Below are 24121 nucleotides of genomic sequence, written 5' to 3' on the forward strand. Positions count from 1 at the left end.
GTCTAAAAATGTTCCATTTCACAGGGACTTAACGGCGATGGAAGACATGTTCCTTGACAGTTCATCAGCTTTATTATAATCAACTGTTTCAGTGAGTCATTGCCCAGGGTTCAACTTGTGTAGTCACCAATTAACTGGATTCTGAAAGTTTATACTCGTTGCTCAAACACACTTCATTTACTTGTGCACAAAAACAACACGGACCCTGTCACCAAACCATTCTGAAGTTTGAATGAAAAAATTTCATTTTTGTACAGGAAGTGACTAGTTGTATACAAATATTCATCCAATCGAAATTTTGTGCACTTCTGAATTCCATTATTTGCATATTTAAGTACCAATCATAACACATCCTTCAGGTGTTATTAACCCATTAAGTCAATGTGTTAAAGGACAATAATACTTGAGAATTAGTAAAATAATTGTCCAATAGTAAGTGTTGTCTCAGAATCCTTCATTTGCATCTTTATCTTATCTTGGTATGGTTGGTGACATTGGTTCCCAGGCTTAAAAAAAGACTGGACAAGAGTTAAGCTTTCAAGGGCCATGTTCTGCCTGGGTGACTGCACATTATATGCACGCTGTCTTTGTCAGCTTGCCATTTTGACTGTTGCCTTAGTGAACTTCAACACAGAGAAAAGCTGACAGACAGTCTATGCTCTGTTCTCTGAGCGCACCATTTTGACCTAAGCTTTGCCGCAACCCATAACTTTCTTTGCCCATTTGGGAAATGAATTGATATTCCTTGAAATCATTTGCAGATGATGTGGTTGTGGGATAACACTTGGCATTTAAATCTGTCCTTCCAGGTCGGTGGAATGTTTGACACAGTCCAGCGCAGTACCCAGTGGACCACAGACTGGGCCCTTTTGCTACTTCAGATAATTACCTCAGGAACCGTTGATGTCCAAACGAATGTGTATGTATTTTCTTTTGAAAAATGAGGCTGTTTAATGGCTGTATAACAATTGTGGTTTTACATTTAATTTACAATGCGGAGAATGAATGCATTAGTGATCAAATGGAACATTCTTGAGACCAGAAGTTTCCTGGAGAGTAACAAGTACATTTGAGTACACCTGATCTCGGCCTCCTATACTCTAAATGATAAATCGTGATGTCTAGAATTCTTCTGATCCCTCATGATCCAGTTACATCAGTGGAAAACTGTGGGCTTTCAGGCAGAGATTTTTACAATTCCTTCATCAAGGTTACAACAAGCCCTCTAGGGAACACGCCACCACACCCTGTCCCTTCACATCCCAACCACTCCTTTAGTTCAGGACATGATCTCCCAATAACATTTACAGTAATATTCAGGCCCAGAGGTGTGATAGGAAGCTGTACAGTAGCTGCTTGTATTCTAAATAGTAGAAATGGTTGTAAAAGGTCCATTGAGGTTCATTAGAAATTGGGCCTTTGGGGTTTCCTACGTGAGATATGTGCCATACATCATTTGAAACCTAGGTTGTCTTGTCACAGTCATGATTGTAGGAGCTTGCAGTATTTCAATTGCTTGTCATATTTCTTGACTGCAAAACTGACTGAAATACAAAAGTATTTAATGAGCTTTGCTGTATTTTGGTACGTCTTCAGAGAGATATGACATGTACCAAGGTACAATGAAAACTTGTCTTGCATACTGTCCATACAGATCAATTCATTACAACACTGCATTGACGTAGCACAAGGTAAACCAATAAGAGTACAGAATTCCTTTCTAACATGGTCCACTGTCCTCTATTAGAATGTTTTTTCTACAATTCTTTACATATTCCACCTATCACCTCCCAGCTTCTTACTTCATTCCCCCGCCCCCGCCCACCCACTTTCCCCCTCACCTGGTTTCACCTATCACCTGCCAGCTTGAACTCCTTTCTCTCCTGCCACCTTCTTATTGTGGTTTCTGCCCCTTTCATCTCAGCCCAAAGTATCAACTGTTTATTCCCCTCCGTAGTTTCTGCCTGACCTGCTGAGTTTCTCCAGCACTTTGTGCGTGCGTGCGCGTGTATGTGTGTGTGCGTGCGCACCTCAAGATTTGTGCGCATCTGTAGAATCTTATTTGTTTACATTGTAGAGGATAAAGTGTAATCAGCTACATAGAACGTGCAGTGCAGGTAAACAGACAGGTGCAAGGTCATGATGTCATAGATTGTGAGGTCAATAGCCCATCTTATACTCAGGAACCAATCAATAGACATAACAAGGGTAGAAGGTGTCCTTGACCCTGGTGGTAAACTAGAGAAAGTCAGTGCAGATAGACATAAGATGCAAGGTCACAATGGGATAGAGCGTGAGGTTGTATCTGTTTTATCATACAAAGGACGTAACAGTGGGAGAAAAGCTATCAGGATCTGCCAAACAGTTTTACATGCAGTGGAGACTGAAGTTCTGGTGACATTATAATATGGCAAATTGTACAATGCATATTCTCACAAGCCAGGTATTCTGTTCTTAAGAAGCTGATTAGGGATGATTTATTTATTTGTTGAGATACAATGCAGAGTAGGCCCTTCAAGCCACGCTGCCCAGCAATCTCCCAATTTAACAATAGCCTAATCATGGGACAATTTACAATTACCGATTAACCTACCAACCAGAGCACTCAGAGGAAACCCACGTGCTCACGGGGAGAATGTACAAACTCCTTACAGACAGCGGTGGGGTTACCAGCAGTAACTATTTTTTATCAAAATAAAATGTATCCATCATAAAAAAAATTAACAGAAATAAACTCTGCAATATCTTTTCATTCTTACATTCATAGTCAATGCTTTAAGTAGAGTTCTATTAAATTCCTGAAAACCAATATGACCAATCCTCCTGAACTGTTGCACCACTACCATAATTGAGGGGCTCTTCACCCACATAACCGCTCCCTTTCCAGTGGCGGAAGAACCCTCTACCGATTTTCTTCCAAACCAACCCCAACCCAGCTCTTTTTTTTGCAAAGAGGAGCTGTCACTGCTGCCTTTTGACTTCTGTTTTTTTTTGCCTCCATTAAGTGTGGTAGAATTTCTAAGTATGGGTTTTTCATTCAGAACTATCTAAACTGCTATTTGTCTAAATGCAATTGAATGTGATGCAGTTGACCTTTCTCTTTGCCTCTCTCAGCGAGCTCTTCACCACTGTGCTGGACATGTTGGGTGTGTTGATAAACGGGACCCTGGCATCAGACCTATCAAGTGCCTCCCAAGGGGGATCAGAGGAAAACAAACGAGCCTACATGAACCTCGTGAAGAAATTAAAGGTAGGTCTGTGGTGCACCAAGCATGCTGTGTTACGAGAGAGGTGGTTGACTTCATTAAGGATTTACGCTCATGGCCACTTTATTAAGTACATCTCTACCATTTGTTTGTTAATGCAAATATCTTATCAGCCAATCATGTGACAGCAGCTCAATGCATAAAAAGATGCAGAAGTGGTCAAGGGATCTGGTGTGGTTCAGACCCAACATCAGAATGGGGAGGAAATGTGATCTAAGTAACTTTGACTGTGGAATGATTGTTGGTGCCAGATGGGGTGGTTTGTGTATCTCATAAACTGCTGATCTCCTGGATTTTCATGCACAGTAGTCTCTATTGCCGATGTTACCAACTTGGGGTCCAAGGACCCCTCAGTTAATGGTAGTGGTCCATGGCATAAAATAAAGTTGGGAACCCCTGCTCTAGAGTTTACAGAGAATGGTGCAAAAGACAAAAAAAAATCATTTAAGTGAGCAGCTTTTCTGTGGCTGAAAGCGCCTTGTTAATCTGAGAAGTCAGAGGAAAATGGTTAAGCTGACAGTAACTCAAAATGGTGCGCAGAGCATCTCTGAACGCACCACGCATTGAATTTTGAAGTGGATGGGCTTCATCAGTACAAGACTACAAACGTATGCTCAGTGGCCACTTCGTTAGTTACAGGAAGTACCTAATAAAGCAGCCACTGAGTGTAAGTGTCACTGGTGATGTTATTTATTGCCTATTCCCCCAATTACCATTGAATTGATTGGCTGACAAGGCCGTTCAGCGGGTAATTAGTAACCAATCAGATTGCATAGATCTGGTGTCACATGTATGTCGGACTAAGTAAGGATTGCAGATTTCCTTACTAAAGTACGTTGTTGAACTGGAGGGGTTTTTTTACAACATTCATTGAAGTGGCCTTGATGGCTGATGTGTATAAACATCTGTATGCATGTTTGTGTGTTTGCATTTTATATACATTTCTTCAGTAGTCACAGTCTTTTTCCCAGGGTAGTGGAATCTAAAATTAAAGAACATAAGTTTAAGGTGAGAGGGGAAGGATTTAAAAGGGACCCAAGGATTAACCTTCTCACACAGAAGGTTTTGGGTATACGGAATGAGCTGCCGAGGGAAGTGGTAGAAGTGAGTATAATTACAATACTTAAAAGATATTTAGACAGGTTCATGAATAGGGAAGATTTAGAGGGGTATGAGTGGCATCCACTATTAAGGACCCTCACTATCCGGGCTATGTCTTCTTCTCATTATTATCATCAGGGAGGAGGTAGAGAAGCCTCAAGACCACACTTAGTGTTTAGTACAGCTTCTTCCCCTATGCCATCAGAGGTCTGAATGGTCCATAACACCAAGAATACTACCTCACCATTCCTCTTATACACTTCTTTCAGAATCAGAATCATGTCTCATATCACCGGCATTTGTCATGAAATTTGTTGATTTTGCAGCAGCAGCGATGCAATGCCTAATAGTATAAATATGTGAATTACAGTAAATGTGTATGTCTATAAAATAGTTAATTTATATAAGTAGTGCAAAAATAGAAATAAAAAAGAAGTGAGGTAGTGTTCATGGGTTCAGTGTCCACAGAACTTGGATGGCAGAGGGGAAGAAGCTGTTCCTGAATCACTGAGTGTGTTCCTTCAGATTTCTGTATCTCCTTCCTGATGGTAGCAATGAGAACAAGGCATGTCCTAGGTGATGGGGGTCCTTAATAATGGACACCACCTTTTGGAGGCTTTATTTATTTACTTTCATTGTACCCTGCAGTAATTCGTTACGTCTGCACTATAGTGATGCAACAAGATGACAAATTTCACAATTTATATCAGTGATACTAAACCTGATTCCGGTTCCTCTGATGAATGTGTGGAAATGCAACCAGCTCAAATGGACAACTTGGCTGGCCTGTACGAGTTTGGCTGAAAAGCCTGTTCCTATCTCTTGTAACTCTAAGACACTGCATGAAAATACAGATTGTAAGAAAAGAAATGGTGCTGATCAGACATCCAAAAAAACATTTCATCATGGTGGAAGAGGGTCTGGCTGAGATACTCTTGTTACTTTAAAAGGCACTTTGATAGATACATGGATAAAGAAGGTTCAGTGGTTCCATTTAATATCAGAGAATATGTACTGCATACAACCTGAAATTCTTACTTTTCACTGACATCCACGAAACAGAAGAAAAACCCCAAAAATGAATGACAGGAAAGCTTTAGAAGCCTAAAGCGCCCCCCCCCCCCGAATTGAATTGAATTGGCTTTATTACATCCTTCATATACACGAGGAGTAGAAATCTTTACATTATGTCTCCATCTAAATGTGTAATGTACAATTTATAGTAACTTATAATAAATAGTACGTACAACAGGACAGTCAATATAACATAGAAATACAGCTGTGTCAGCATGAATTAAACAGCAAAGCATCATCCCTCCCCACACTTGTTCCAGCATAAATCATCAACTCCACCAACCAACAGCAAGCTCCCAGCGACCACGATCTACAGACCATCAAAACCCACCACTCATCCCTGCAGCTCTCTCTCTCTCTCTCTTACCAACAAGGGGAAGAGAGACGGAGGACCAACAACTTGCTGTTTTGAGCTTACAGCTTTGCTTTATTTTGAGGGCTTGAGGCACAGGGGCCAAACAAGAGCAAATGTGAGCACCTTGGATGAGCATGTTGGTTGGCACAGGAGAGGTGGGCTGAACGACCTGTTTCCATACTGTACAACTCTAAGTATGTCACAATGAAGAAGATGCTGTTTGCGTCTCAGCAAAATATAATCTAGTCCAGGTTCTGATGGACCATAAAATGGTGAAGAGGAGGTACTGGAAAATCCAGCTAGGCTTGTGAGGTTAGAATCAGAATCTGGTTTATGATCGCTGACATATGTCATGAAATGTGTCATTTTTGTGGCAGCAGTGCAGTGCAAAACATGAAAGTTGCTATAAGTTAGAATGAGAAATATACAAAGAAAAAAAACATGCAGAAAGAGATGAAAATAGTGAGATAGTGTTCATGTGTTCATGGACCGTTCAGAAATCTGATGGCAGTGGAGAAGAAGCTATTCCTAAAGCAGTGAGTGTGTGTCTTCGGGTTTCTGCACCTCCTCCCTGATGGTAGTCATGAGAAGAGGGAGCTGCCCTGGGTGGTGAGGGCCCTTGAGACACTGCCTTTTCAAGATGCCCTCAATAGTGGGGAGGCTTCTGCTTGGGCCTCTAATTGTATAAAGTGGCAATAATAAATTTTCCCCCATGTGTACTCATCTGTATCTCCTCATGTAATTCCCTTGAGAGCAGGTTATAGCCTCAGTTCCCAGCACAAAGCAGGGATTCTCATGGACTCCTTAGTTAATGGTAGAGTCTATGACATAAAAAAGGTGGGAACCCCCAACTTATACCTATAGAATCAAACTCTGAGATGATCTGAATGGAGGAGAACAACTGTAAGGGAAAAAGATCAAGATATTTAGAGTTTCTGTTTAGAAATTGATTTTGATAAACATTTGGTAACCAACTACGTTAAGAGATAATGAAAGTACTCTATGTGGATCTTTGGTCCGAAATACACTCAGTGGCCATTTTATTAGGTACTCTTGTACACCTGTTTCATAATGCAAATATCAAATCAGCCAATCATGTGGCAACAATGCAATGGATAAAAGCATGCAGACATGGTCAAGAGGTTCAGTTGTTGTTCAGACCAAACATCAGAAAGGGGAAAATGTGATCCAAGTGACTTTGACCGTGGAATGATTATTGGTGCCAGACAGGGTGGTTTGAGTATCTCAGAAACTGCTGATCTCCTGGGATTTTCATGCACAACAGTCTCAAGAGCTTACAGAGAACCGTGCAAAAAAGCAGAAAAAAAAAAATCCAGTGAGTGGCAGTTCTGTGAGCAAAAAGACTTCGTTAATGAGAGAGGTTAGAGGAGAATGGCCAGACTGACTCAATCTGACAGGAAGGTGACAATAACTCAAATAACTATGTGTTACAACAGTGGTGTGCAGAAGAGCATCTCTGAATGCACAACACTTTGAACCTTGTAGTGGATGGCCTACAGCAGCAGACCACAGGCTACTGAGTGTATTTATTTATTATTATTATTATTTTCTATTTTCTTTATTTTTAGTGAAATTCAATGTGAAGCAGGCCCTTCCGGCCCCTTGAGCTCAGCAACCTCCAACTTAATCCTAGCTTGATCACAGGACAATTTTCAATGACCAATTAACCTAACAATGGGTGTGTTTTTGGACTGTTTGAGGATACTGGAACAAGCATTTGGTGGAAGCTCATGTGGTACAAACTCCTTACAGACAGTGGCTGAAATTGAACCCGGGTAAATGGTACTGTAAAGTGTTGTGGTAACCACTTCAGTACCATGCTGCTCCACATTATCACATGTACTGAGATACAGCTTATTGTCACATGTACTGAGATACAGCGAAATGATTTTGTTTTGCGTGCCATCCCAGTAGATCATTCATACAGAATTATATCGAGGTAGTCAAACAAAAAAAAAAACTGAATGCAGATTGTAGTATTGCATCACACGAAATTGCTGGAGGAACTCAACAGGTCAGGCAGCATCTACGGAGAGGAATAAAATGCCAAAGTTTCGTGCAAGCTGCTTCATCAGGATTTCCAGCAGCTGTGGATCCTCTTGTGTTTATAAGGTGTTGCAGGTACAGAGAGCGTGCAATGCAAGTAGACCCCTAAAGTGCAAGGGCTACAACATGGTTGATTGGGAGATTGAGTTCATCTTTTAGTGTATGTGAGGTCTGTTTAAGAGTCCTGTAACAGTAGTATAGAAGCTGCCTTTGACCTTGGTGGTTTGTATATTTTCTGTCCGATGGGAGGGGCCAGAAAGGAGAAGAGAGACTGACCAGGGTGACACTGTCCTTGATTATGTTGGTTTGTTTACCATGAAAACAGAAGTGTTGAAAGGCTCTATGGACAGGAAGCTGGTTTACATGATGGACCGGGCTGCGTTCTCTCTTCTCTGCAGTTTCTTGAGGGGCTTTGAGTAGATTTGATATACCAAACTACAATGAGTCTGTATTGTACAGTTCCAATGATGCAACTATAAAAAATTGGTACAGTCCATCAGGATCATGGCAAATTCCCTTAGCCTTTAGAGGAAGTAGGCACATCGGGGTGCTTTCTTAGCCAGTGTCCACGTCACTCACCTCAGCAATAAATTGATTCTGCAACCTATGGACTCGCTTTCAAGGACTCTACCACTCATGTCCTTAGTATTAGTTATATATTTATTTATTTATTTTTTGTATTTGCAGTTTGTCTACTTTTGTACATTGATTATTTGTCGGTCTTTGTGTGCAGATTTCCATTGAACCTATTGTTCAATTGTGGACATCTGCAAGAAAGTGGATCTCAGGTAGTATATGGTGACATAGATGTAATTTAATAATAAATTAATTTGAACTTTGAATATGTCTAGAATAGAATAAAATAGAACTTTATTGTCATTGCTCAAGATGAGATTACAGTTCTACTCCAGTCCATGCGAAAATAGGTATTTACAATGTAAGCAGTACAGCTTAATTTATAAAAAAAATTCCTACACTTACATGTAATAAGTGACTTCAATAGTCCATATCACTTAAAGACCATTGGTAAGCCAATGTGTAGCATTATTCAGCTGCACAACAACCCTCGGGAAGAAGCTGTTTTACAGTTTTAGCTGAGACGTTTCTGTGTCTCTTACCTGATGGAAAAAAATTGAACAGGTAGCGTCTGGTATGCTATTTAATGGTGTTACAAGCGTGTCATAGGCATTGAGAGTGGTGGATTGTCTTCAGGTCTGGAGTTGAGTCCTAGTGATGTGCTAAACCATTCTAATCTCCTGATGGACTGCTTTGTGCTCTGTCTAGAGTGCCGCACTGACATTCCATATGTCTGTATGTTCTCTATTGCACATCGATAAAAGTTGGCCAGCAATTTTTGAGGCAGATTGACTCTCCTTAAGCACCTCAGGAAGTGCAGTCGCTGTTGTGCCTTCCCTACCTTCGATGTTGTGTTGATGGACCAAAGGGTGATGTTCATCACCAAAAGCTTGAAACTGGAGACTCTTTCCACTACTTCACCATTTATGAATAGTGGGTCTTGTTTGTGACCTCTTGCCTTCCTGAAGTCAATTATCATTTCTTTTGGCTTTAGAGTGGACAAATTAATGGTGAGTTTTACATCAGCAGCCTGGAACCTCTCAACTATCTCCACCTCAGCGTCAGTGATACAGAGAGTACACCATCCCACTGACCAGCTTTGTCCTCTTAACATTGAGGAAAAGGTTGTTATCGTCAATGAATGGGGGAGCTGTTAGGGAGGCAAAGCCGCCTACTCACTGAGTGGGGCTCTGGAACATAACTTCATCGTTCCCACACCAGATACAGCTGGTGTTTTTGTCACGAAGTAAGATATGGTCAGAATGTGGGCAGGTGAAACTGCATTGAGAGGTAGGGATGTTTATAATTTATTTATTTTTAATTCACAAATACTGCATGTTTGTAGGCCCTTAAGGCCCAATGAGCCTGTGCTGCCCAAATTACAGCTTTGTAACTAATTAACCTATCAACCGGGACGTCTTTGGAATGTGGGAAGAAGCCAGAGAACTTGGAGGAGTGCCCACATTTCCAGTTCATTGACAAGATTGACGTCGGAGGAGTTGCATGGCCTTGGTTATTGTGCAGTCTAGGTCCTCATGCCGTGATATTGCCTGTAACAGCCACCCAGGGAATGAGTCACCACAGGAGTGAGGGGAGAGAACAGAGATGCGGCAGGCATGCTGGGAACTGTGCTGATTTGAGGGCTGGCCCCTGTGGGCTGGCTCTCTCTCGGTCCTGTTACTCTCTGGCGTCGCTCCCAGGAAGACAAGCTGGATTGCCTTTGTCTGTGGCTGAACCAGGCAAGATGAGGAACTGCTAGGTACTTGTTCTTGCAGGAATGTGGCTCCACAACAGCATGTCATGCTCAGGCCATGACACTCAGGGATTTGTTCTCGTGTTATTTTTGTGCTGTTGTAACTACTGTATATGTGCTGTGTGTGACTGTATGTATTGTGTTTTGCACCTTGGCCCCAGAGGAATACTGTTTCGTTTAGCTGTATGCATTTGTATGGTTGAACTTGTACTAGAACTGCACAGAGTCATGGGGAAAATGTACAAACTCCCTAAGACAGTGTCAGGAATTGAACCCAGATTACTAGTGCTGTATTTATAGTGTTACGCTAACTGCCATGTGACTATGCTGCCCAGCTTTAGAAGGGAAGTATTAAATGATAACGAGTCTGCACTTTCATGTGTGACCCCCCATACAAATATGTCCTATTTTAAACTGATGCTAAACTAGGCCCTTTTCAGGATTCTGAAAAGGCTTTTCTCGTAAGAGAGAGGTGGTCAGAGATTCAAAGTACCAAGCACAATTTGAAGGGCGACTTTTGATGACTAATGTCAGTGGTAATGGAAAATAGTTACAGTAAAACCATTTGACCAATACAATTTGTGTGTTTATAGACGTTCGTACAGAATGTATATCTGGTGGACAATTAATATTTGAAGCAATTACTTTTTGCCTTCAAGTAACTGACTTGTAGCCTTTAGTTTTGATTTATATCCGAATGATGAGTAATAGATCTACAAGTGTCCCTTCAGACCTTGTGGGAGGCGAGTGCAGAAATTGCAGTGGCCATAGTACAGATATTTCAAACCTCCTTAGCCACGGGTGAGGTGCCAGAGGATTGGAAGTTAGCTAACGTTTAAGAAAGGCTCTCAGAATAAGCCAGGAAATTATAGGCCGATGAGCCTGACATAAGTAGTCTGAAACTTATTGGAAGCTAATCCTGGAAATTATAGGCCGGTAAGTTTGACGTCGGTGGTAGGTAAATTATTGGAAGGAGTACTAAGAGATAGGATCTACAACTATCTAGATAGACAGGGACTTATTAGGGAGAGTCAACATGGCTTTGTGCGTGGTAGGTCATGTTTAACAAATCTATTAGAGTTTTTCGAGGAGGTTACAAGGAAAGTGGATGAAGGGAAGGTAGTGGATGTTGTCTACATGGACTTCAGTAAGGCCTTTGACAAGGTCCCGCATGGGAGGTTAGTTAGGAAGATTCAGCCGCTAGGTATACATGGTGTGGTAGTAAATTGGATTAGACATTGGCTCAATGGAAGAAGCCAGAGAGTGGTAGTGGAGGATTGCTTCTCTGAGTGGAGGCCTGTGACTAGTGGTGTACCATAGGAATCAGTGCTGGGTCCATTGTTATTTGTCATCTATATCAATGATCTGGATGATATAGTGGTAAATTGGATCAGCAAATTTGCTGATGATACGAAGATTGGAGGTGTAGTGGACAGTGAGGAAGGTTTTCAAAGCTTGCAAAGGGATATGGACCAGCTGGAAAAATGGGCTGAAAAATGGCAGATGGAGTTTAATGCGGAAAAGTGTGAGGTATTGCACTTCGGAAGGAAAAACCAAGGTAGAACATACAAGGTAAATGGTAGGACACTGAGGAGTGCAGTAGAACAGAGGGATCTAGGAATACAGATACAAAATTCCCTAAAAGTGGATTCACAGATAGATAGAGTAGTAAAGAGAGCTTTTGGTACGTTGGCCTTTATAAATCACAGTAATGAGTATAAGAGTTGGAATGTTATGGTAAGGTTGTATAAGGCATTGGTGAGGCCAAATTTGGAGTATTGTGTGCAGTTTAGGCCACTGAGTTACAAGAGGATATTAATAAGTTTGAAAGAGTGCAGAGAAGGTTTACAAGGATGTTGCTGGGACTTGAGAAACTGAGTTACAGAGAAAGGTCGAATAGGTTAGGACTTTATTCCCTGGAGTGTAGAAGAATGAGGGGAGACTTGATAGAGGTATATAAAATTATGATGGGTATAGATAAAGTGAATGGAAGCAGGCTTTTTCCACTGAGGCTAGGGGAGAAAAAAGCCAAAGATCATAGGTTAAGGGTGAAGGGGGAAAGTTTAAAGGGAACATTAGGGGGGGCTTCTTCACACAGAGTATGGTGGGAGTGTGGAATGAGCTGCCAGATGAAGTGGTAAAGGCGGGCTCACTTTTAACATTTAAGAAAAACTTGGACAGGTACATGGATGAGAGGTGTATGAAGGGATATGGTCCGGGTGCAGGTCAGTGGGACTAGGCAGAAAAATGGTTCAGCACAGCCAAGAAAGGCCAAAAGGCCTGTTTCTGTGCTGTAATGTTCTATGGTTCTATTCTAAAGCACCAGATATACAAGATAAGTATTTGGATAGACAGGGACTGATTAAGGATAGTCAACGTGGCTAACTGCTTGGTAAATTGTGTCTGGCCAGGCATTATTGTTCATTATTGTGGTTACCAAGAAAGTTGTTGAAGGCAAGGCCTTGATGTTGTCTACATAGACTTTAGCAAGGCCTTTGACAAGGTCCATCATGGGAAGTTGGTCAAGAAGGTTCAGTCACTCGGCATTCAGGATGAGGTGGTAAATCGGATCAGACATTGGCATCACGGGAGAAGCCAGAGAATGGCAGTAGATGGTTGTCTCTTTGATCAGGGTTCTGTGACTACTGGTGTGCTGCTGGGATTGGTGCTGGGTCCTTTGTTGTTTGTCATCTATATCAACGATCTAGATGATAATGTGGTAAACCGGGTCATCAAATTTGTGGTGACACCAAGGTTGGGGGTGTAATGGACAGTGAGGAAAATTATCAAAGCTTGCATTGGGATTTGGATCAGCTGGAAAATGGCCTGAAAAATGTCAGATGGAATTTAATGCATATTTAAGTGTGAGATATGTTGCACTTTGGGAGTACCAACCAGGGTAGGTATTTATGGTGTGTGGTAGGCCACTGATAAGTCTGGTAGAACAGAGATATGGGAATATAGATCCATTCATCTTTCAACGTGGTATCATAGGTAGATATCTACATAGAATACAACATACTCCCTTGTATTGAATAAGGAAGGTGGGATGTTATGTTGAAATTTTATAAGACATTGCTGAGGCTTAATCAGGAGTATTGTATGCTGTTATGGTCACCTACCTACTGGAAAGATGTAAATAAGATTGAAAGTGTGCAGAGAAAATTTACAATGATGTTTCTGGGAGTTGAGTTATAGGGAAAGGTTGAATGGGTTAAGACTTTATTCCCTAGAATGTAAAAGACTGAGAGGAGATTTGATAGAAGTATACCAAATTATGCGGGGTAAGATAAACGCAAACAGGGTTTTTCCAGAGAGGTTGGGTGAGACTACTGCTATAGTCATGAGTTCGCTTGAAACTTTTAAGGGGAACATAAAAGAGAAACTTTTTTAGTCAAAGGGGGGTGAGAGTGTGGAATGAGCTGCCAGCACAAGTAATTGATGTGGGTTCGATTAGAATAATTTGGGTAGATACATGGATGGAAGAAGTATGGAGGGTATGGTGCTGGTGCAGGTTGATGGGACTAGGCAGGTTAATGGTTTGGCATGGACTAGATGGGCCAAATGGCCTGTTTCTGTGTTGTAATGTTCTATGATTCTAAGTGGTTAATGCATTATTGTGATAGGCTTGCTTCACATTTCACTGGAGGCATTCAAAATGGAAACTACCACTGCCTCTTTTAAAAGTCAGAGGAACTGATCTCCTGCAATAAAGTGTGTTTATCTATACGTACCTAAGCTCAGGAGATTTCTGATGATTGGGTGTTCCTTCCATCTGTAGATAAGGTTAATCACTACCCTCTACATTCTCAGGAGGATTGAAGTAGCTCCTCATTCATATCCCGGGGAAAAGAATTAAAAACTTATTCTTTTCATTTTCTACTTTACAGCCTTTCTGATTATTTTTTCCCATTTTAGCCTTGTACTTATTGGTTGGATCTATAATATAAGTTCCCTGCTCTTTATTTTCACCAGAGCCCCAGCTGAGCTGCCTTTGGCTAGTGTTTCTAGTGTTTGGAGATGGGGTGATTGATAAGTTCATGGCCTAAGGTAGACGGAGTCCATTTTAGAAAACCTAAGCACATTTATTTTACCTACATTTACACAAGTAGTCCAGCGGTCGTGGAGCATACGGATCCCTTCTTTGTAGAAGTCGGCGTCTTGGACCTCTGGAAAGTGATCCAGAGCAGGGGTGATTGATATGTTTGTGGCCTAGGGTAGAAGGAGATGAGTTATTAACTTCAAACTTTCTGCATTTTTACTCAAAGAGTTGACCTGCACATGCATGTAACGAGAGCTTTATAACTCATCTCCTTCTACCTTAGGCCATGAACTTATGAATCACCCCTGCTGTGGACCACCTGGAGATCCAGGACACTCTCATTACATGCACGTGCTGTTCAACTCTGAGTGATAATGCAGAAAATTTGAAGTTAATAACTCATCTCCTTCTACCTTAGGCCACGAACTTATCAATCATCCCTCCTGTGGACCATTTCCACAAAGAAGGGATCCGTATGCTCCACAACCGCTGGATTAAGTGTGTACATGTAGGAGGGGACTATGTTGAAAAATAAATGTGCTAGGTTTTCTAAAATTGACTCCTTCTACCTTAAGCCTCGAACTTATCAATCACCTCTCGTATATCAGCTCTCCAACCACTGCTTCCATGCCCCAAACAGAATATCCAGCCGCCTGTATAATTTATGGCCTACAGAAGCCATCTTCTCATTCCCAGGGACTCATGTTGACCTAGCCAATCCTTTCATCATTCATTGTACTTACTGCCTCTTGTGTGCCTTCAAGATGGTGGCATCCATCTCTAAGGACCCTCACCATCCCTGACAAGTATCTTCAGGTACGAGGTACAACAGCACAAAGACTTGTACTCAATGATTCAGGTAATGCTTCTTTCCCTCCCCATCAGATTTCTGAATCGTCCATGAACACGATCTTATTAGTTATTGTTTGCACTATTTATTTACTGTGTAATTTATTGTAATTTTGTCATTGAACTGTACTGCTGTTGTAAAATAACAGATTTCATATTACATAAGTCAGTGATGACAAACTTGATTCTGATTAGTGCTCCAGAAACCCTGGTTCAATCCTGACTGGGCTTTCTACGAGAAGTTTGTATGTTCTCCCTGTGACTACGGGCGTTCCCTCTGGGACCTCTTCTTTCCTGAATCCAAAGGCAAGCTGGGTGTTAGATCAACTGCTTCGAGTATTGGTGGGTGGTAAAAGAGTCAACATCCAAAGTCCGGGTTTAGTTTAGTATCAAAGTACGTACATGTCACCATAGGCCACCCTAAGATTCATTTTCTTGCAAGCATTCATAGTAGATATGAACAAACAAAATAGAATCAATTAAAAAACACAGTGCACACAACTACAAATAGACAATGTGCAAAAGAAACAAATTGTGCAAAAACAAAAAAAAATTAATAAATAATCTTGAGAACAAGCATTGGAGAATTCTTGAAAGTGAGTCTGTAGCTTGTGGAATCAGTTCAGTGTGGAGGTGAGTGAAGTTATCCATTCTGGTTCAAGATCCTGATGGTTGAAGGGTGATAATGTTCTTAAAATGGTTGCGTGGGACCTAAGGCTTCTTCCTGACAGCAGTGGAGTTAGGGGTGTGTCAATGCACATGTGTGAGAGAATGATTAACAGGGAAATAATTTGGAGAAAGAGATTGCTCTCTTTGACTCACTGGGCTAGATGGCTTCCTGTAGCGTAATGAAGTATGACATAATAACATGTTTTTAATATCAAACACATCAACCCAAAAATGGATCCCAGATTATTTATGAGCACAGAATAGAACAACATAGAGACAGGCTTTTGGCCCACATGTTATTCCAAATTAATTAAATTAGCAATCAAATGTCTAACCAACTTAATTTCTATGCCTACACAGTGTCCATATCCTTCCATTTCCTGCAAATTAATGTGCCTCTCTAAGAGCCTCTTGAATACCTCCACTGTATTGGTGTCCACAGCCACCCCCAGGAGCACATTCCAGGCACCCACTGCTCTCTGTAAAAGATTTTCCTCGTACATCTCAGAATCTGGTTTATAATCAATAACAGATGGTGTGTTATTTTGCGGCAGCGGTACAGTGCAAGGCATAAAACGTTACTATAAATTATAATAAGAAATACAAAAAGTAAATAAATAGAGCAAAAAGTGAGGTGGTGTTCATGGACCATTGAGAAAAGTGATAGTAGAAGGGAAGAAGTAGCTGCTAAAACATTGAGTGTGCTTTTTCAGGCTCTTGTACCTCCTGTTCAAGGTAAGTTTATTATCATTCAATTCCGTGCATGTATGCTGCCAAAGAAAGCAATGTTTCTCTAGACCAAGACACACTACACAGTAGATATAACTCACACAAATAACACATAAAGTAATACTACCACAAATAAAGTTAAAAAGTACATAGTATTACCGAACACTAAACACAAAGTACACTGCAGATGCTCAGGTCAAAGCAATACGTACAAACAAGCTGGAGGAACTCAGCAGGTCGGGCAGCATCCATGGAAATGAGCAGTCAACGTTTCGGGCCGAGACCCTTCGTCAGCACTGAGGAGGGAGGGGGCAGGGGCCCTATAAAAAGGTGGGGGGAGAATGGGAAGGAGAAGGCTGGTAGGTTCTAGGTGAAAAACCAGTAAGAGGAAAGATCAAGGGGTGGGGGAGGGGAAGCAGGGAGGGGATAGGCAGGAGAGGTGTAGAAGGAATGTAAGGGGAAAGCACTATAGGTAGAAGTAGAAGGCAGAATCATGAAGGCAGAAGGTGATAGGCAGCTGGAAGAGGAAGCAGAGTGAATCTGGGATAGGGGAAGGGAGAAGAAGGGAATTACCGGAAGCTGGAGAATTCGATGCTCATGCCTAGTAGAAGATTTACTAGAATGTTACCTGGGTTTCAGCACCTAAGTTACAGGGAAAGGCTGAACAAGTTAGGTCTTTATTCTTTGGAGCGTAGAAGGTTGAGGGGAGGACTTGATAGAGGTATTTAAAATAATGAGGGGGATAGATAGAGTTGACGTGGATAGGCTTTTACCATTGAGAGCGGGGAGATTCAAACACGAGGACATGATTTGAGAGTTAGGGAGCAAAAATTTAAGGGTAACACGAGGGGGAATTTCTTTACTCAGAGAGTGGTAGCTGTGTGGAATGAGCTTCCAGTAGAAGTGGTAGAGGCAGGTTCGATATTGTCATTTAAAGTAAAATTGGATAGGTATATGGACAGGAAAGGAATGGAGGGTTATGGGCTGAGTGCAGGCCAGTGGGACTAGGTGAGAGTAAGCGTTCGGTATGGACTAGAAGGGCCGAGATGGCCTGTTTCCGTGCTGTAATTGTTATATGGTTATATGCCAAGGGGCTGGAGACTACCCAGACAGTATATGAGGTGTTGCTCCTCCAACCTGAGTTTGGCCTCATCATGGCAGTAGAGGAGGCCATGTATGGACATATCCGAATGGGAATGTGAAGCACAGCTGAAGTGGGTGGCAACTGGGAGATCCTGTCTGTTGCGGCGGACGGAGTGGAGGTGCTCGATGAAGCTGTCCCCCAATCTACGTCGGGTCTCTTGGCACATCATATGTGATGAGACCTGGGTGTTGGTAGGGAGCTCAGTAGTCTTGCAGCCTGGGGAAATAAGCTGTTTCCCATCCAAACAGTCCTTGTCTTAATGCTACAGCACCTCATCCCTGATGTTAAAGGGTCAAGGAGATTGTTGGATGGATGGGAAGATTCGTTGACAATGCTAAGGGCCCTGTGTACACAGAGCTCCTGATAAATTTCTTGGATGGGTGGAAGAGAAACCCTGATGATCATCTCAACAGTCCTCTCAATTCTTTGTGGGGTCTTGCGGTCAGATGCCTTGCAATTCGATAGCAAATGCACTCTCTATGGTGTCGGGACACTCTTGATGGTACAGTACTCCTGTAAAATTTAGTTAGAATGGAGGAGGGGGTTGAGCCTCACTCACCTCAATATCCTCAGAAAGTGGAGACACTGCTGTGCTTTTTTGACCAAAGAGGAAGTGTTGATGGGCAAGGAGAGATCGTCCATTATTAGCACTCCAGAAACTTGGTGCTCTTAACTCTCTCCACGGAGGAGCCGTGTACATACAATGATGAACGGTCAGCCTGCACAGTTATAAAGTCCGCAATCATCTCTTTGCTCTTGTCTATGTAGAGACTCAAGTTGTTGTGCTTGCACCATTTTACAAGCCACTGTACATCCTCTCTGTACGCTGTCTTATCATCGTTGTTGTAGATGAGGCAGAGCACGGTTGTGTCATTAGTGAACTTATGATTACTACAGGTACCTTGATGGTAATAATGAGGAGAGGGAATATCCTGGATGGTGAGGATCCTTAATGATGGAAGTCACCTTCTTAAAGTACCACCTTTTGAAGATGTTTTCACTGAGGAAGCTTGTGCCTATGATGAAGTTGGTTGAGTCTACAACCTGCTGCAGCTTTTCTTGATCCTGCACATTGGAATCTTCATCTGTAGTCAGAATGCTTTCTACAGTGCATCTGTAGACGGGCCAGATGGCCTACTCCTGCTCCTGCTTCTTGTCTTCTTATGTATCCGCTCACAATTTAATAAACTTCTCTCAGGTCTTCCCTTAGCTTCCACTGCTCTAGAAAAAAAAACAACCCAAACTCTCTTTATAGCACATCGAGGCAGCATCCTAGTGAACCTCTTCTCATCCTCTGGAACCAGGATTACCTACAGTATGAGTAGTTAATGTCGGTATGATCATGATCTCAGAGCCAGCACTGTGGTACGTTAAGGAGCTGTGATGCTCACCCTACTGCATGCTTCTCGAATCTGGACAATCATCAGCAGTCACTGGAGAGGTACCACCAGTGTGGTCTCCTCTAACCATTGGGTTTCTGGACTATGGATTGGGCTAAGTATCTTGCCAGGCAATATCTCAAAGCATCAATAAAATAATGTAAGTCCTTCTCGGGGAAAGTATATTACACACAGAGCCTCGTTGTCTGAGCTGCTGATCATGTGTTCTCTGCCCGTGCACGTGAAGTTCAATTGATTTTACTCTCAGACTTGGCACGTCGCTTGCTTTGACGGCTGCAGTTATGGATGTGCCATCAGAGTGAAGTAAATGCTGCCTCACCAAACATTCACTCTCCAGGGAGAATGAAGGAATTACGTATGTCCAAGTTGTAGAGATCTGGTACTGATCAGAGGAAAAATTTCTGTATGACACCCCTTGGGTATCACTACCAAGATAGCAAGAGCAAGGCAGTAAATAAAACTACCAGGTGACAGGCTACTTATGAGCAGAACTGACAATTTCGATATGTTTGGCTGACCCAAATTTATACTGTACCCATATCATTATATTTGTGTAATATTACCAACATTGTTTACATTTCTGTTTTAATAGCTCTTAATTCCCATAGAAACCGTTAAACTTTCTTTATTGGATGGCTGCAAGTATTAATAATAAAACTTTTGACATTTTAAACCACTATTACTCAGTCTCAAGATCTGACAGTTAATTTTTCTTTTCCTAATCTGCACACATTCTGCCTCTCTCATGCAGTGAGGGCTACCTTCATAGCCTTTGTCTTATCACAAGGCAAGTTGCACACTAATCTGACACTGGAGATTTCAGTGAAAGCCAAGGCCAGCACTCCATGACATTCCCTAGTTGTTCTTAAGGTGGGGGTGAGCTTCTGCCCTGAACTCTGCAATACTTCTGATGAAGATGCTCCCAGAGTTTTGTCAGAGTTTCAGGATTTAGATTGACAAATGGCTAAAGTAAAGCTGGGACATTGTAACAGAGAGGGAAGTCTAAACAAGTGGGGGCTTTACTCTTGAAAAAAAGTTGTTGTTGAGTGATTTTTAAAAAAGTTTTTGGAAGACTGTGATGGACATGTTAAAAATCAAAATAGAAAAAAGAGGAGAGCAAAACATCTGTAGATGCTGGAAGACTGAAGGAATGAGGCCTAGTCCAAGCTTGAGAGACAGCTTTTCACTTTCTTTGGCGCACATTATTGGCCTTGGTATTGATTTATAGTTTAGTGTTGTCACAGGATTGACTGACTGGCAGAAGGCAAAGACTGGGGATAAAGGGAGCCTTTTCTGGTTGGCTGCCAGTGATTAATGTTGTTCTGCAGGGATTGGAGTTGGGACCTCTTCTTTTCATGTTATACAAGATGTCAGTGATTTGGATGATGAAATTGATGGTTTTGTGGCCAAGTTTGTCGACAATACAAAGATAGATGGAGAGGCAGGTAGATTTCAGGACACTTTATTAGGTACACGGGCTCGTTAATACAAATAACTAATCAGCCAATCATGTGGCAGCATCTCATTGAATCTAAGAGACTTACTGTAAATATAACCAAATATATTACTGTAAATATAAGGGACTTTGACCATGAAACAATTGTTGATGTCAGATAGGGTGGTTTGAGTATCTTAGAAACTACTGATCTCTTGGGACATTTCACGAACAACAGTCTCAAGTTTACAGAGGATTGTGCAAAAAACAAAAAAATTTCCAGTGACCAGCAGCTCTGTGGGTAAAAACACCTTATTTATGAGAGAGGTCAGAGGAGAATTGGCAGACTGGTTCAAGCTGACAGGAAGGCAACAGTAACTCTAATAGCCATGTGTTACAACAGTGGTGGGCAGAAGAGGATCTCTGAATGCACAACATGTCGAATCTTGAAGTGGGTGGGTTTCAGCAGCAGAAGACCATGAGCATTTACACAGAGGCCATTTTATTAGGTCCAGGAGGTACTTCAGGAGATCTTTTTCAGGTATCCACTCAGCCTCTGATACTCTAGGAAGAACAACTCAAGTTTTTCTAACCTTTCCTTGCAACTCATACTAAACCAGGCATCATCCTGATAAACTTTTTCTTTTGTAGGGTCCCCATCCTTCCAAAGAAGGGGCCAACCAAAATTGCACACTATACTCCAGGATTAAACTTTTGTGTAACTGCAGTATGACTTATTTTCTTTTATCCCGAGGTGGTGGTGTTGTAGATAGTGTAGAAGATTGCAACAGGACTGATAGAATGCAGAACAGAGCTGAGAAGTGTCAGATGGAGTTCAATCCAGAGAAGAGTGAAGTGCTACACTTTGGAAGATTGCACTTGAAGGCAGAGTACAAGGCTGATGATAGGATTCTTAGCAACTTGAAGTCCACATCCACAGATCCATCAAAGTTGTTGCGTAAGCTGATAGGGTGGTTGGGAAGGTGTATGTAATGTTGGCCTTCATTAATCAGGGGATTGAGGTAATTGAGAGTCCTGAGACAATGTTGCAGATCTATAAAACTCTGGTTACTCCACACTTGGAATATTGTGTTCAATTATGGCCACCTCATTAACAGAAGGATGTGGAAACTTTAGAGAGGGTGCTGAGGAAATTTACCAATATGCTGCCATGAATAAATTGATCTTGGACTAGGTTAAATAAAGAGCCTGTACTGTTCTATGTTCTATCCTCAACACTCTTAACATTGAAAGCAAACATGCCACTCGTATTCCGTTTGAAATTTTAAGTGGTTCAGTAATGGAACTGTGTCATTTTGTGAACAGGTTTTCACTTTCCTTTATAAAGTGCTGTTTCCCATTTGGGAGAGTGTGAAATGGATTTGTTGCTGAGCTATTGCCAGTGTCTTTTTGTAGAATGTGGGATAGGGGAACAAGGGCAAGACAAGAAAGCACATAGTTGCTGAACAACTCCCTGTTCTCTTCCATTTGCTGTCATTTTCTCTTTAAGGATGGGGGGAACTAATGTCAAAGGTCAAACATCTATTACCTACCCCTTACTGCCCTTGAGAAACAGGTAGTGAGAAAATCCTCGTGATCTGCTGCCATGTTTAAGCTGAAAGCATTCCCACACTGACATTGAACAAAGAAATGCAGTCCAGTAACAATAAAGGAATAACAATACAGGTGCCCCCCGCTTTAGGAATGTTCGCTTTACACCACTTCACTTTCACAAAAGACCTACATTAGTAACCTGTTTTCACATTACAAAGAGGATTTTCACTTTTACAAAAATTTTTCCCATATAAATGAATGGTTCTTCGCTTTACGCCATTTTGGCTTAAGAAAGGTTTCATAGGAACGCTCTACCTTTGTAAGGGGGGGGGGGGTGACACCTGTATACACTTATTGGCCACTGTATTATATACTTACTGTACTTAATAAAGTGCCCACTGAGTGTATGTTTATGGTTTTCTGCTGCTGTAGCCAAACTACTTCGAGGTTCAACATGCTGTGCATTCAGAGATGCTCTTCTGCACACCGCTGTTGTAAGGTGTGGTTATTGAGCTACTGTCACCTTCCGGTCAGCTTCAACAGTCTGGTCATTCTCCTCTGACCTCTCTCATTCATAAGGTGTTTTCATCCACTGAACTGTTTCTCACTAGATTTTTTTGTTTTTTGCACTGTTCTCTGTAAACCATATATGTCAAACTCAAGGCCCGCGGTGGAATTATCTTTGGCCCGCGAGATAATATCTAATTACTATTAAAGCTGGCCCCAGTAATCGAAGCGCCTATGGCGTATGATATGGCTAATGCTGAGTTTATTCAGGTACCAGGTTTTCAGGGTTTTTAGTGTTTATTCGGCAGTCTTCTTCATAAGAAACGGAATTTGTAAAGTGAAACACTTTGTAGTTATAGCAGAGACTGAGACACATGAGAGCAGGCTGAAAAAATGGAGGCAACGAAAGCTGCGTTCGCACGTGTCCGACAGATCCGGCCCACATGAAGCTGCATTTTGCTCAATCCGGCCCGTGACCTAAAATGAGTTTGACACCCCTGCAAACTCTAGAGACTGGTGTGCAATGACAATTCCAAGAGATCAGCAATTTTTGATAAACTCAAACCACCCCATCTGGCACCAACAATTCCACTGTCAAAGTCACTTAGATCACATTTCTCCCTTATTCTTATGTTTGGTCTGAACACCAACTGAGCCTGTTGGCCATGTCTGTATGTTTTTAATGCATTGAGTTGCTGCCAAATGATTGGCTGATTAGACATATTTGCATTAACGATCAGGTTTGTGGTGTACGGAGAAAGTGGCCATTGAGTGTATTTCCAAATCCGGTTGGAGGAGTAATGCTGGTGCTGCTCGTGCCCTTGTCCTTGATTCAAAGAAAAATTTAAAGATTAGTGTTATTTGTCACATGTACTTAAAACATACAGTGAAATGTGTTGTTTGTGTCATGTCCAATCAAATCAGCAAGGATTGTGCTTGGGGCAAGTCCACAAGTGTTGCCCAGCTACTGTCGCCAAAATAGGATGTCCCACAGCTTATTAACCCTAACCCTAGTCTGTACACCTTTGGAATGTGGGAGGAAACTGGAGCACCCAGAGGAAGTCCTAATGATCACAAGGAGAACAGGCAAACTCATTAGTGGTGGGAATTGTCAGTGATTGCGGGCAGTGTGAAGCAATTGCCTGAACTGTGACGCCATTGGTAGTAGGCATCATGGGTTTGGGAGAGCTCCTCCAGCATTTTGTATGTTGCTCCAGTGCAAATTTGTATAAAAGTAGGAGAACGAGGGAAGATTTGATAGAGCAATGGAATATTATAAGGTATGTAGATAGGGTAAATTCAAGCAGGTGTTTTTCCACTGAGGGTGGGCGAGACTAGACCACAAGGTCATGCGTTAAGGGTGAAAGGTGAAATGCTTAAGGGGAAGTTGGGAGGGGTTATGAGGACTTCACTCAGAGGGAGATGCAAGTGTGGAACAAATTGCCAGCAGAAGCGGTGGATATGGGTTTGATTTCAACATTTCAGAGAAGTTTGGATAGATACATGCATGAGAGGGGTATGGAGGGCTGTGATTCAGGTCGACGAGATGACTATGCCCAGCATGGAGTAGATGGGCCTAAGGGTCTGCTTCTGTGCTGTA

At 41.9% G+C, this 24121-nt stretch overlaps 1 protein-coding gene across 3 annotated transcripts in view; it reads left to right on the forward strand.

The window, feature by feature from the left end:
* Window positions 1–24121, forward strand: part of LOC140725744 (mediator of RNA polymerase II transcription subunit 12-like protein) — a 676368-nt gene that overhangs the window by 572362 nt on the left and 79885 nt on the right. For all 3 annotated transcript variants that reach the window (XM_073041599.1, XM_073041601.1, XM_073041600.1), the window contains exons 34-35: window positions 810–919; window positions 3115–3250. In XM_073041599.1, coding sequence (XP_072897700.1) covers window positions 810–919; window positions 3115–3250 — 246 coding nt within the window. The remainder of the gene's footprint in view (window positions 1–809; window positions 920–3114; window positions 3251–24121) is intronic.

This window comes from Hemitrygon akajei, chromosome 3 (assembly GCF_048418815.1).
Source record: "Hemitrygon akajei chromosome 3, sHemAka1.3, whole genome shotgun sequence".
Lineage (NCBI taxonomy): Eukaryota > Metazoa > Chordata > Chondrichthyes > Myliobatiformes > Dasyatidae > Hemitrygon > Hemitrygon akajei.